General features: G+C 35.8%; 1 protein-coding gene across 19 annotated transcripts in view; it reads left to right on the top strand.

Annotated features, from left to right (window-relative positions):
• Positions 1 to 14,155, top strand: part of MYO9A (myosin IXA) — a 445,773-nt gene that overhangs the window by 118,380 nt on the left and 313,238 nt on the right. For all 19 annotated transcript variants that reach the window (XM_036347868.1, XM_036347858.1, XM_036347886.1 and 16 more), the window contains exons 5-6: positions 9,843 to 9,942; positions 12,063 to 12,119. In XM_036347868.1, coding sequence (XP_036203761.1) covers positions 9,843 to 9,942; positions 12,063 to 12,119 — 157 coding nt within the window. The remainder of the gene's footprint in view (positions 1 to 9,842; positions 9,943 to 12,062; positions 12,120 to 14,155) is intronic.

Raw genomic sequence — 14,155 nt, 5'->3', positions numbered from 1 at the left:
CATGTCTCAGTGTCCCGGTAATCGTTGCAAGCACCTCTGAGAGAAAGCCGCCCTCAAGTTCTGAATGATTCCAGACAGTCCAGTTCCTCCCTGTATGAGTCTGGATCCCCAGAGACTTGCCCGGAACTGGAGTTCAGAGTAGTCGGGAGCTTGAGACTCCCTCCTGATTGAAAAAGACAACTGAGTCCTCAGTTGCCAGCCCTTTCCACGTGCGCCTCCGTACCTCTGCACTTTACTACCGCACCTCTTCTGAGTCTCAGTGTGCTTTTCTCTTTCTTTCTAGTTGTAGAATTTCCACTCAGCCAGCCTTCCTGTGGTTTTGGATGATGTCCGTTTTGTCTTTTAGTTGTATTTTTGAAGTGGTTGTGAGAGGCAGCAATTTCCGGTGTTTACATATGCTGCCATATTGGTTTCTCTGGAGTAGGGATTTTCAATCTTGACTCTGTATTTCTTTTCTTAGGGCTGAGTAGTATTCCATAGTATATATGTACCACATCTTCTTCTTTTTTTAAATATGTTTTTATTGATTTCAGAGAGGAAGGGAGAGGGAGAGAGAGATAGAAATATCAATGATGAGAGGGAATCATTGATTGGCTGACTCCTGTATGCTCCACACTGGGGATTGAGCCCAGAACCCATGCATGTGCCCTTGACCAGAATTGAACCTGGGACCTTTCAGTTGCTGGCTGACGCTCTATCCACTGAACCAAACCAGCTAGGGCTGTACCACATTTTCTTTATCCAATGATCTATTGAGGGATACTTCAGTCGTTTGTTTTTCTGGATATATAATTCTTGATCCCCAGGTTTTTCCTTTCAGTGCTTTGAATTTATCCTTCCATCATGGCTTTCAATGAGAAATCAGTTGAAAATCTTATATTATATTCTGTTCTTATATTCTAGGCAGTTCTCTGATGTTTCAGTGAAAAATTTTATCTTTTATAGCAGATCTACCTAATACATAAAAAAAAAAACCAGAGAAGCAGCCAAATAGGGAGTCAGAGAAATGACAGAACAGGAGAAAACTTCAGAAAAAAGAACTAAATGAAATGGAGGCAAGCAATCTACCAAATGCAGAGTTCAAAATCCTGGTTATAAGGATTCTAAACAAAGAGATAGTAAGCATAAAAATGAGATAGAAACCATGAAAATGAATCAGTCAGAAATGAAGAATACAATAACTGAAGTAAGGAATGCACTAGAAGAAATCAGTAGCAGATTAGATGAAGCAGATGATCAACTCACTGATTTGGAAGACTAGGTCAAGGTAGCAGAAAACACCCAATTGGAACAGCAAAAAGAAAGGGATAAAAAAATGAGGATAGTTTAAGGTACTTCTGGGATGTCTGGAAGAATATCACGTGTAACAAAATTCACATCATAGTGGTTCCAGAAGGATAAGAGAGAGGGAGCAATAGATTGAGAACTTATTTGAAGAAATAATTATGGATAACTTTTCTCACTTGATGAAGGATATAAACACACAAGTCCATGCCCTGGCCAGTATGGCTCAGTAGGTTGGATCATTGTCCTTTGCAATGGAAGATCATGAGTTTGATTCCTGGTCACTGCACATGCCTGGGTTGTGGGTTCAATCCCCGGTTGGGGCATGTACAGGAGGCAGCTGATCAATGTATCTCTCTCTCATAAATGTTTCTCCCTTTAGAATCAATAAAAATGAATAAGTAAATAAAAATAAAAAACACAAGTCCAAGAAGCATAGAGAATCCCAAACAAGATGAACCCAAAAAGACGGACACTGAGACACATCATAATTAACCCATTGTATGCCATAAGCGTTTGTAGACACATGTGGCAGACCTTCCCCACTTGCCACGTGCATCTATAAAAAAAAAATGTTATCCCTACGTGGCAGCCCTGACCAACTTTAAAATTATTTTTTGTGGGAATTTTCAGCTGAAAACTTTCAAGAACACCTGAATTGTGAGTAATATATATATATTTTTATAATATTCATTGCAAATTGTTTTTTTTTTTAATTAAATTGAGAATATCGTGACGGGTGGGGATGGTTTTCGTTTTGGACGCGTGGCAGATAACTGGCTAAAATATCAAATATTAAAGACTAATAGAGAATCTTAAAAGAATCTAGAGAAAAGCAGTTTGTTGCCTAAAGGTAGCTGTCATAGATTGTCAGCTGATTTCTCAACAGAACTTTGCAGTACTGAAGGGATTTGCCTGAAATATTCAAAGTAATGAAAACAAGGACCTACAACCAAGACTACTTTACCCAGAAAAGTTATTTAAAATTGAAGGAGAAAGAAAAGAAAAAGTTAAGGCATTTACCACAATTAAGCCAGCATTAAAAGAAACAATAAAGGGACTTCTTTAAGAAAAAGGGGAAAAAAGAACACAAACATAAATAACAAATTGGCAGTACTGCATACGTTTTAATAATGACTTTAAAAATAAATGGATTAAATTTTCTAATCAAAAGACATAGAGTAGGCCCTGACCAGGTAGATCAGTTGGTTAGATTTTCCTCTCTGAAATCAACCCAGTATGCCATAGTTGTGTTTGATCTCTAGTCAAGGCACATAAAAGAATCAACTAATGAATGCATACATAAGTGGAACAACAAATTGATGTCTCTCTCTCTCTCTCTCTCTCTCCTTCTCCTTCTCCTTCTCCTTCTCCTTCTCCTTCTCCTTCTCCTTCTCCTTCTCCTTCTCCTTCTCCTTCTCCTTCTCCTTCTCTTTCTTACTCCTCACCCCTCCCTTCCTAGTTCCCTCCCTCCCTCTTCCCCATTCCTTTCCTATGTTTCCAAAATCAATAATAAAAAAAAGATATAGAGTAGCCAGGATAAGAAAACAAGACCCATACATATGCCATCTACAAGAGACCTATTCCAGATTGTAAGACACACACACAGAGACTGGCAAAAAGGGATGGACAAGAATATTTCATGAAAATGGAAATAAAAAGAAGTTGGGGTACCAATACTTATATCAGACAAAGTAGACCTTAAAACAAAGGCTATAGCCCAGCCGGAATGGCTCAGTGGTTGAGCATCGACTAATGAACCAGGAGGTCATGGTTCGATTCCCAGTCAGGGCACGTGCCCGGATTGTGGGCTTGACTCCCAGTGTGGGGCATGCAGGAGGCAGCCGATCAATGATTCTCTCTCATCATTGATGTTTCTCTCTCTCTCTCCCTCTCCTTTCCTCTCTGAAATCTATAAAACATTTTTTTAAATCAAAGGCTATAATAGGATATAAGAAGGACATTTCATAATGGTAAAGGGATCCATTCAACAAGAGGATATAACCCTTGTAAACATTTATGCACCTAAATCAGTGATGGCGAACCTTTTGAGCTCGGCGTGTCAGCATTTTGAAAAACCTTAACTTAACTCTGGTGCCGTGTCACATATAGAAATTTTTTTATATTTGCAACCATAGTAAAACAAAGATTTATATTTTTGATATTTATTTTGCATATTTAAATGCCATTTAACAAAGAAAAATCAACCAAAAAAAATGAGTTTCCGTGTCACCTCTGACACGCATGTCATAGGTTCGCCATCACTGACCTAAATATATAAAGCTAATGGAGACAGACATAAAAGGAGAAATTCACAGTAATACAGTCACAGTATGGGACTTTAACACCCCATTGACATCATTGGATAGATCCTTCATACAAAGTCAACAAGGAAATCATAGCCTTAAATGACACATTAGACCAAAAGGATTTAATTGATATTTTAAGAGCATTTTACCCCAAGTCAGCAGAATATACTTTTTTTTCAGTTACACAAAGTAACATTTTTCACGATATACCACGTTAGAACACAAAACTAGTCTCAATAAATTTAAGAAGATTTGAATCATATCAAGTATTTTCTCTGACCACAATAATATAAAGTTAGAAATCAAATACATGGGGAAAAAAACCTGAAAAATACACAGACACATGGAGGTTAAATAAAATGCTACTAAATAATGAATGGGTTAACAATGAAATCAAGGGAGAAATCAAAAGATACCTTGAGACAAATGAAAATGAAAATGCTACAACCAAAAATCTGTAGGAAACAGCGAAAGCAGTCCTAAGGGAAATGCATAGCAGTAAGGCCTACTTCAAGAAAAAAGAGTCTCAAACAAACAGTCTAACTTTACACCTAAAGGAAAAAAAAAAAAAGAACAATAATGTTCAAAGTGAGTAGAAAGGAAATAATAAAGATTAGTGTAGAAATAAACAAAATAGAGTCTAAAATAAAACTAAGAGCCCTGGCTAGTGTGGCTCAGTTGGTGGGAGTGTTATCCCATACACCGAAAGGTTGTGGGTTCAATTCCTGTTCAAGGCACATACCTAGGTTGTAGGTTTGATCTTTGGTTGGGGTGCGTATGATCGGCAACCAGTTGATGGCTTTCTCTCTCTCTCTCCTCTCCCCCTCTCTCTCCCTCTCTCTCCTCCCTTCCCTCCCCCTTCCTCTCCCCTATCACCCTCCCTCCCTTCCTTCCTTCCTTCCTTCCTTCCTTCCTTCCTTCCTTCCTTCCTTCCTTCCTTCCTTCCTTCCTTCCTTCCTTCCTTCCTTCCTTCCTTCCTCTCTCTCTCTCTCTCTCTCTCTCTCTCTCTCTCTCTCTCTCTTTTCTTTCTTTCTTTCTTTCTTTCTTTCTTTCTTTCTTTCTTTCTTTCTTTCTTTCTTTCTTTCTTTCTTCTTTCTTTCTTTCTTTCTAAAATTAAATGAAAATGATCTCAGGTGAAGGTTGAAAAAATATACGTAAAGTGAAACTGAGAATGGGTTCTTTTCGAGATAAACAAGATTGATAAACCCTTAACCAGATACATCAAAAGAAAAAGAGAGAAGACCCAAATAAATCAGAAATGAAAGGGGAGAAGTGACAATGACATGACAGAAGTACAAAGGATTATAAGAAAATACTATGAACAATTATATATGCCAAAAATTTTGGACAATTTGGAAGAAATAAATTTCTAGAAACATAGTTTTCCAAGATTGAATCCAGAAGAATCAGAAGAATCTGAACACATTAGTTACTACTAATGTATTCGAATCAGTAATCAAAAAACTTCCAACAAACAAAAGTTTTGGAATGGATGGCTTCACAGAATTTCACCAAACATTCAAAGAAGAATTAACACCAATCTTCCTCAAGTGATCAAAAAAATTCAAGAGGAGGGAAGACTCTCAGGCTTAGTTCATGAGGCCAGCATTACCCTGATTCCAAAATCAGACAAAGACATTACAAAAAAAAAATTATAGGCCAATATCTGATGAACATAGATGCAAAAATTCTCAATAAAATATTACCAAACTGAAGTCAGCTATATTTTAAAAATATTATACATCACGATCAAGTGGGATTTATTCCTGGCGGGCAAAATCAGTTCAATATCTGCAAACCAGTTAACGTGATACACCTTATAACAAATTGAAGGATAAAAATCATATCATATCAATAGATGGAGACAAAGCATTCAATAAAATCCATCATTTATGAAAAAAAGAAATTCTCAACAAAGTGGGAGTAGAAGGGACATATCTCAACATTATAAAGGCAGTATATCACAAACCAACAGGTTACATTATTCTCATTAAGATCAAGAATAAGATAAGGATGTCCACTTTCACCACTATTAAATATATATATATTTATTGATTTCAGATAGGAAAGGAGAGGGAGAAATAGAAACATCAATGATGAGAGAGGAGTCATTAATCGGCTGCCTCCTGCACGCCCCATACGTGATTGAGCCCACAACCTGGGCATGTGCCCTAACCGGGAATGCAACTGTGACCTACTGGTTCATAAGTCAATGCTCAACCATAGAGCCATGCTGGCCCAGCCACTTTCACCACTTTTATTCAACATAATACTGGAAGTCCTAGTCATAGCAGTCAGATAATAAAAATAAAATGCATTTAAACTGGAAAGGAAGATGTAAAACTATCACTTTTTGCAGATGACATGATACTATAATACATAGAGGACCCATCAATAAACAATTAGAAGTGATAAATGAATTTAGTGTAATGTAGTAGGATAAAATAATTAATATTCAGAATTTGGGTGTATGTGTATATATCAGTAATGAACTCTTAGAGAAATTAAGAAAACAATTTCATTTATAATTGCATCAAAAAACACGAAAAAATTTAACCAAGGTGGTAAAAAACGTGTACTCTGAAAATTATAAGATGTTGAAGAAAGAAATTGACAGTATTATAGATAAATGGAAGCATATTGTGCGAATTGTTAGGAAGAATGAACATTGTTAAAATGTCCATACTACCCAAAGAATTTTATAGATTTTATTCAATTCCTATCAAAAAACCCACCCAGCATTTTTTTCACATAATTAGAGCAAATAATCCTGAAATTTAAGTGGTACCACCGAAGTCCCCAGACAGCCACAGCAATCTGAGAAAGAAGAACAAAATTGGAGGTGTTATGCTACCTGATATCAAACTATACTACAAGATGATGTTATTAAAATGGTATGGTGCTGGCGTAAAAATGGACACGCAGATCGATGGGACAGAATAAAGAGACCAGAAATAAACCCACGCTTATGTGGTTAATAAATATATGACAAAGGAGGCAAGAACATACAATTGTGTAAACACAGTCCATTAGATAAATTGTATTGGGAAAACTGGACAGGTACATGCAAAAGAATGAAACTGAATCACCGTACAACATACACCAAACTTAAAATGAATTAGAGACTTAAATGTAAGACTTGAAATCATAGAACTCCTAGAAGAAAACATAGGCAGTACACTTTTTGACATTTCTCTTGGTAATATTTTTTTTTGAGATGTGTCTCCTTGGGCAAGGGAAACAAGAGAAAATAAACTAATGGGGCCACATCAGACTAAAGAGTTTTTGCGCATCGAAGGAAATCATGAACAAAATGAAAATACAGCCTACTGAATGGGAGATTATATTCACCAGTGATACATCTGAATGTCCAAAATATATAAGGATCTCATGCAACTGAACACCAAAAAACAAACAATCCAGTGAAAAATGGGTAGAGGACCTAAATAGACATTTTTTATCTTTTTTTTTGAATAGACATTTTTTAAAATGAGACATACAGATGGCCAATAAACATGAAAAGATGCTCAACATCACTAATCATCAGAGCAATGAACATTATAATCACAATGATGTATTACCTCACACCTATCAGAATAGCTTTTTTCAACAAAGCAACAAAGAACAAGAGTTGGCAAAGATGTGGAGAAAAGGGTACCGTCAAGCATTGTTAGTAGGATTGCAAATTGGTGCAGCCACAGTGAAAGCAGTATGGAGGTTCCTCAAAAAATTAAGAATAGACTCAACATATGACCCAGCAATTCCACTTTTGGGTATTTATCTGATGAAATCCAAAATACTAATTTGAAAAGATATATGCACTCCCATGTTCATTGTAGCATTATTTACAATAACCAAGATATGGAAGCAACCTTAGTGTCCATCAGTAGATGAGTAGATAAATAAGAGGTGGTACATATATACAATGGAATATTATTACTTAGTCATAAAAAGAATGAAATCTTACCTTTTGTGCTTGACCACATGGATGGACCTAGAAGGTATTATGCTTAGTGAAATAAGTCAGTGAGAAAGACAAATACCATGTGATTTCACTTATATGTGGAATCTAAAAAATGAAATGAACACACAAAACAGAAACAGACTCATAGATACAGAGAACAAAATGATGGTTGCCAGATGGAAATGGGATTGGTGGCTGGGTGAAACAGGTGAAGGAATTAAGAAGTACAAATTGGTAGTTAAAATATAATCACGGGTATGTCAAGTATGGCATAGGGAATATGGTTAATATTTTAATAGCTATGTATGGTGGTCGGTGGGTACTAGACTTATTAGGGGGATCACTATAAATTATATAAATGTCTAATCACTATGCTATATACCTGAAACTAATATAAAGCAATATTGAACATCAACTGGAGTTGAAATATTACAAAAAAGAAAATTTTGTCTTTCTCTTTCAACAGTCTTGATTTGTCTAGGTTTGGATCTCAATTCCCCTTCCACCACCTGGAATTTTTTGAGTTTCTTTGATGAACAGAATATTATTCACCAAATTTGGGGAGTTCTTTGTCATTATTTTTTTAAATATTCTTTCTGCACTTTTTTCTCTTTTTGTTTTGAACTTGCATTGTCCATATCTTGGTACTCTACATTATGCTAGTGTTGTTGTCTGTATAATGGTGTCCCACAGAACTCTGAGACTCTGTTCAGTTTTCTTCATTTCTCTTTTTGTTTCTTAGACTATTCTCAGTTGACCTGTTTTCAAGTTCACTGATTCATTCTTCTTGTCTGTTCAGATCTGATATTGACCTCTAGTTTTTTTTTTTAATTTAAATTTTTATAATTAAACTATGTTTTTCAACTTTAAGATTCCTTTTTGACATTTATGGTAAGTTCTGTGTATTTATTGATAGTCCATTTGATGAGATATTATTCTCATATTTTCCTTTAGTTCTTTTAAACATAGTTTCCTTTAGTTTTTTGGACATATTTAAAACTGTTGTCTAATAAGTAATGCCTGAGATCCCTCAGGGACAGTTACTATTGATATATATGTATGTTTTTTTGTATGTGCTATGCCTTTTTGTTTCTTTGGATGCCCTCATATTTTTTTTTTTGAAATTTTGACATTTGAAATAATCATGTGGCAGCTCTAGATATGAAATTCTCCCCATCCCAGGATTTGTGGTTGTTGTTTTTGTTCCTGCTGTTTGTTTCTTGACTTTTCTGAGCTAACTTCGTGAGGTCTGTATTCTTTTTCAAGTATGGGCATTGAAGTATATCTGCTTGGTTACCTAATGATTAAAAAGAGATTTCCTTAAATGCTTGGAAATAGTAAGTTTGACATGCCTTTCACAATCAGATAGGCATTTTATAATTTTGCCTTCACCTTTACTTTCTGCTTGTGCAGACCATTAAGATTAACCAGAAGTGAGAGCTTAGTACCTCTTCTGGTATTTGCAGAGCTGGCATGTAGCCCTGGGCATGTGCACAGTTTTATGTATGTGCATGGTCATCTAGATTCTCAGCAATATATTGGAGCTTTTCAAAGACTGGGTGGAGATTCGCAGAGTTTTCCTTAAAGTTTTTGGTTAGTCTATTTTTTGCGCCAACATTTAATCCACTGCTTCAGACAATAACATATTAAAAATTTACCTATAATTCTTTTCTAAAAATGCCCCTGGGGAAAAGATTTGCACACTTGGTTTACTTTGGGTCAGGTCAAATAAGGACAATTTTGAATATGGGTTCTTCCAGACAGTTCTGATAATGATATTTCTTATGGAACCAGGCTCTCCTTTGGAGACTGCCAGGCTTCAGTGTTGACCAGGATTGTAAACTGTTGGTTTTGAAGGCTACCATAGATCTGGTAAGCAGCAGGTTGAATAGGACAAGTTAAAAGGCCACAAAGCTTACCGGTTTTACTGAGATTCAGCCGTTTCTCTTATATAAACACTTCCTGGATTGCTGTAAACCTGTTAATTTCCAGAGTTCTAAAATGTTGATTTTTGACAAATTTGCTAAGTATTCTAATTGGTTTATGAAGGAGAGAATTTTCAGAGGTTATAACTTTGCCATATTCTTGCCTTCACCCCGCTGCTTTGAATTCAACATCCAAAACATTATTTTATTTTATAGTACTTAAATATTGAGCTTATCACCTTTGTATTAAAAATGAAGCAAAGCTGAAACATTTTAGTAATTAATGTTTGCTTTTTTCCCAGTTAAATGATAACCATAGATCATATTCATTATAAAACCATGCTTCTTTGTTTCCAACAGGAACTATCATGTATTCTATTACCTCCTGGCAGGAGCAAGTGAAGAAGAGAGATTAGCATTCCATCTTAAACAACCAGAAGAATATCATTATCTTAATCAGGTAAGCATTAATGAAAAGCATTTTCAAATGTAGGGCATTATTAAATTTTAGCTCTTAGTAACAGTTTTCTTTTCTTTTCTTTCTTTTTTTTTTTTAGTACTTTGTTTTCCAAATCTGGTAATGGATATTAACTAGTATTTCCAAACATGCAATCTAAAAATTTGTGTGATGCAGTTCTCAAATTTAAAAATTATTACTCTCATGAGTTTTAAAAGATTAGTTATATGTGTGCCTTTTGCATTTTTTGAGACTCTTTAAGAAAATAAACTATTTATAGGTATCTCCATGTTAGAAAAATGGTTTATTGTCTCAAAAGTAATTTACCTTTTACAGACCACCCATGTTAAATGATACTAATGCTTCCCTGCCCAGGTTGATTAGTTGTTTAGAGCATCATCCCCATATGCCAAGCTTCCGGTTCCAGTTCGATCTTTGGTCAGGGTGCAAACTAGAAGCAACCAAGGAATTAAAAAATAAGTGGACCAACAAATCGAGGTTTCTTTCTTTTCTTCCTTCTCTCTCTCGCAAGTCAATAAAATATATATATATATATATTAGTATATATTGTTAAATGATACCAATGCTTAATGCTTGACCTTCGCAAGGGATAACTTGAGATTTCATTTGCATGTTTTGAGGTCTAATACATACCCCTCTCTGCATGATACTGTAATACTGCCTTAAGGTATTATTATTTTCATAATTTAGTGAATGATCCTGTTTAAACACTCAATATGAAATCTATCAAAGGAGTGACTTAGAAAATTTCTATCTTCCTTGAAACTTACATCATATTCCCAAACTTCCATAATAAATACTAATTATCAAAACTTTTCATTACATTGATTTCACTAAGTTTATTATTTCTCATATTAGCAAAAATTCTAGGACCAACATTAATAGAATTGGTATGATAGTACATCAATGTCCCCTTCTTATTATTTTAATTTTTTGAGGCAAAAATATCTATGGAAAGACATTCATTTATGGTAATTAAAAAATCCTTATGAAGTTTTTGTAAGCAAATTGACACTTTGATAATGGCTGAAAGATTGTAGTATGTATTTAGGGTTATGAAAGAAACATCTTAGACTTTTCTGAAGAAAAAGCCTGCTGTATAACGGGTATTTCTTAATTTTGAAGTGACATTGAAATAACTTCGAATTGATATATTGAGAACTATGAAATTATTAAAAATATCACTTCCTGATATAATACTAGGCACTTGTCATATATAGACGTAAGTAGTATTTTTTCCAAAAAGCATTGATGGGACTTCTGATTTTACCTCCTCCCCTGTTTAAACGATTTACATTATATTTGGGTAATTAAATATATTTATTTTTAAAAAGTAGTAATTGCCCACAAATGAACTGATAGTTGTTAATATTAGAGAAGTTTAGAGTTACTGTTCTTCCAGATTTTTTGTAATCGGTGGCCATGCCATATGTATTCTTGTCATTAGGTCAGTATTCATAAATATGAGACTCAGCAGTTAATAAAAATCTCAGAGTCACTGGACAATAGTAGGTATCTATACTAATAAAAGAGTAATATGCTAATTAGACTGGGTAGATTGGATGTCTTCCGGATGTCCTTCCGGACAAAGCTGCAGTGGCTGCGAGGGCTGAGGAGGGCCGGCAGCTGCGGTAGCTGGCAGTGGCAGCAGCAGCAGGGTAATGGTGGCGGCGCCTTCCCCTGATTTGCCTGGTTGCCTCCCGCAGAGGGAGGCCAGAGGGAGCAGCAGCGGCGAGGTGATGGGAGTGGTGCCTTCCCCTGATCAGCCTGGTCACCTCCTGCAGAGGGAGGCCAAACTGTGGGGAGTGGGCCTAAGCCATCAGTAGGATATCCCCTGAGGGCCCCTGGACTGTGAAGGGGGCAGGCCAGGCTGAGGGACACCCCTCCTCCCAGTGCATGAAAATTCCAGTGCACCGGGCCTCTAGTGGTTATAATAATATATGATCCCTCAGAATTGTAATGTTTACCTGGTTGTTTCTTGTTTTATGCTGTTATACAAAATAACTTTTTTTGGATAGCATCAGTGACATCTGAACACTATGAGATTATTAGAAAAGTGTAATAACTATTATTTCTACCTAACTAATCTGCCTTACTTTCAGATAACAAAGAAACCCCTCAGACAGAGCTGGGATGATTATTGCTGTGATTCTGAGCCGGTCAGTACAAGTACCTAAATACTGTATGTTCCTCTTAAGGGGCCCTTATCTTGCTCATGTGCATCTATTTCATGACTTAGAAAGAAAATCAGCTGACATACAAACAATCTAGGAAAGACTTAATGTTAAATTTCTTTCAATTGATATATATGGTTTGTTGACTAAAAATCATTAAATTTACTTTTTTTAGATATTTTTCTGCTAACAGTTATATTTAGTATTTAATGTGACAAATAATAAATTGATTGCATTCCTGATTTCAGCATTGATGTGGATCCTTATGAACTACAGGGGATTTCTCCTTGACATTTTTTTTTCTCAAAAATTTTTAGTGGTTTACTCACATGAGTAGTATTTATTATTTATTTTTAAAAGTTATATCCTTCCTGTTTTATGTGTCAGTTAGCAGTCTACATCTGAATGCATGTGTAATTTTTCTGATTTTTTAATAGCAAGGGAGGCTATATTTATATTTTATGCTTTATATTATTTCATGTTTTACCAGGTGTACTGGTTAATAATGTGGACTTTTTTCAATAGATGGAATTGCACATATCTTGATATATATGTGATTTGATATGTATGCTATTTTGTTGTATTGACAGCAAGCTTCAAAGCTTCATATGTCAAATTTTCTGAAGGTGTTAACATCATAGATATTTTTACGTTTAAAAATGTTGAATTTTGTACCTAAAAAAGAGCATTTGCTGGAAGTTTTAATTCATTACTTTATGTTGAAGAAAAGTGCTGCTGAAAGTTATCATATACTTCAGGAAGCTTATGGTGAACATGCTCCATCTCAAGATACTTGTGAACTCTGGTTTAAATGCTTTAAAAGTGATGATTTCGATATGAAAGATAAAGAACGTCCAGGTCAAATGAAAAAGTTTGAAGACCAACTATTAACAAGCATTATTGGATGAAGATGCATGTCAAAGTAAATAACAACTTGCAGAAAGATTAAATGTTGCTCAGCAAACAATTTCCAATCATTTACAAGCAATGGGAAAGATTTTAAAGGAAGAAAACGGGCGCTACATCAACTGAACAAAAGACAAATGGCAAACCGAAAAGTCATCAGTAAAATGTTGCTTCAACGGCACGAAAGAAAGTCTTTTTTGCATCCAATTGTGACTGGTGATGAAAAGTGGATTTATTTTGAGAATCCCAAATGCACAGAATCATGGGTTGATCCAGGTCAACCATCAACATCGACTGCAAGGCCAAATCGTTTTGGAAAGAAGACAGTGTTCTATGTTTGGTGGGACCAGGAAGGTGTGGTGTATAACGAGCTTCTAAAACCAGGTGAAACTGTTAATACTGATCACTACCGACAACAAATAATCAATTTGAACCACGCTTTGATCATAAAATGACCAGAATGGGCCAGAAGACACGGCAAAGTAATTTTGCTTCATGATGACGCACCATCACACACTTTAAAACCAGTCAAAGACACGTTACAAGATCTTTCCTGGGAAGCATTAACCCACCCGCTGTATTTACCAGACCTTGCTCCTTCAGATTACCACTTGTTACAATCGATGGCACATGCATTTTCTGAGCAGCACTTCAGAACGTACAGAGAAGTGGAAAATTGGGTCTCTGAATGGTTTGCCTCAAAACAAGAAAAGTTCTATTGGGATGGTATCCACAAATTACCTGAAAGATGGGGAAATGTGTAGCTAGCGATGGACATTACTTTGAATAAAGCACTTTTGATGTTTCTCTTGAAATTATCATGTTTTCTTTGATTACAAAATCCACCATTATTAACTGGTACACCTGGTAAATTGAGTGATTTAAGGGCATATCTATATATATAAAAAGTCAGTGTCCATGATGACCAAGATGACCAAATGACCGGTTATCATGAGGTGCATTGAGCACCTCTCGGTCCCTTCCCCTGCCTGCAGGCTCCGATGATTCAGCAATGGTGAACGGGGGAATTGGGTTGGGTGGCGGGAGGACTAGGTTGACTGTCAGGTCGTTGGGATCACCAGCTCATCCCCGGCTGATGGGGGCTCAGGCCTGTG

This window comes from Myotis myotis, unplaced genomic scaffold (genome assembly GCF_014108235.1).
Source record: "Myotis myotis isolate mMyoMyo1 unplaced genomic scaffold, mMyoMyo1.p scaffold_m19_p_1, whole genome shotgun sequence".
Taxonomy (NCBI): Eukaryota; Metazoa; Chordata; class Mammalia; order Chiroptera; family Vespertilionidae; genus Myotis; species Myotis myotis.
Note: the sequence above shows the minus strand (reverse complement) of the source record. Positions and strands in the feature narration are given on the sequence as shown.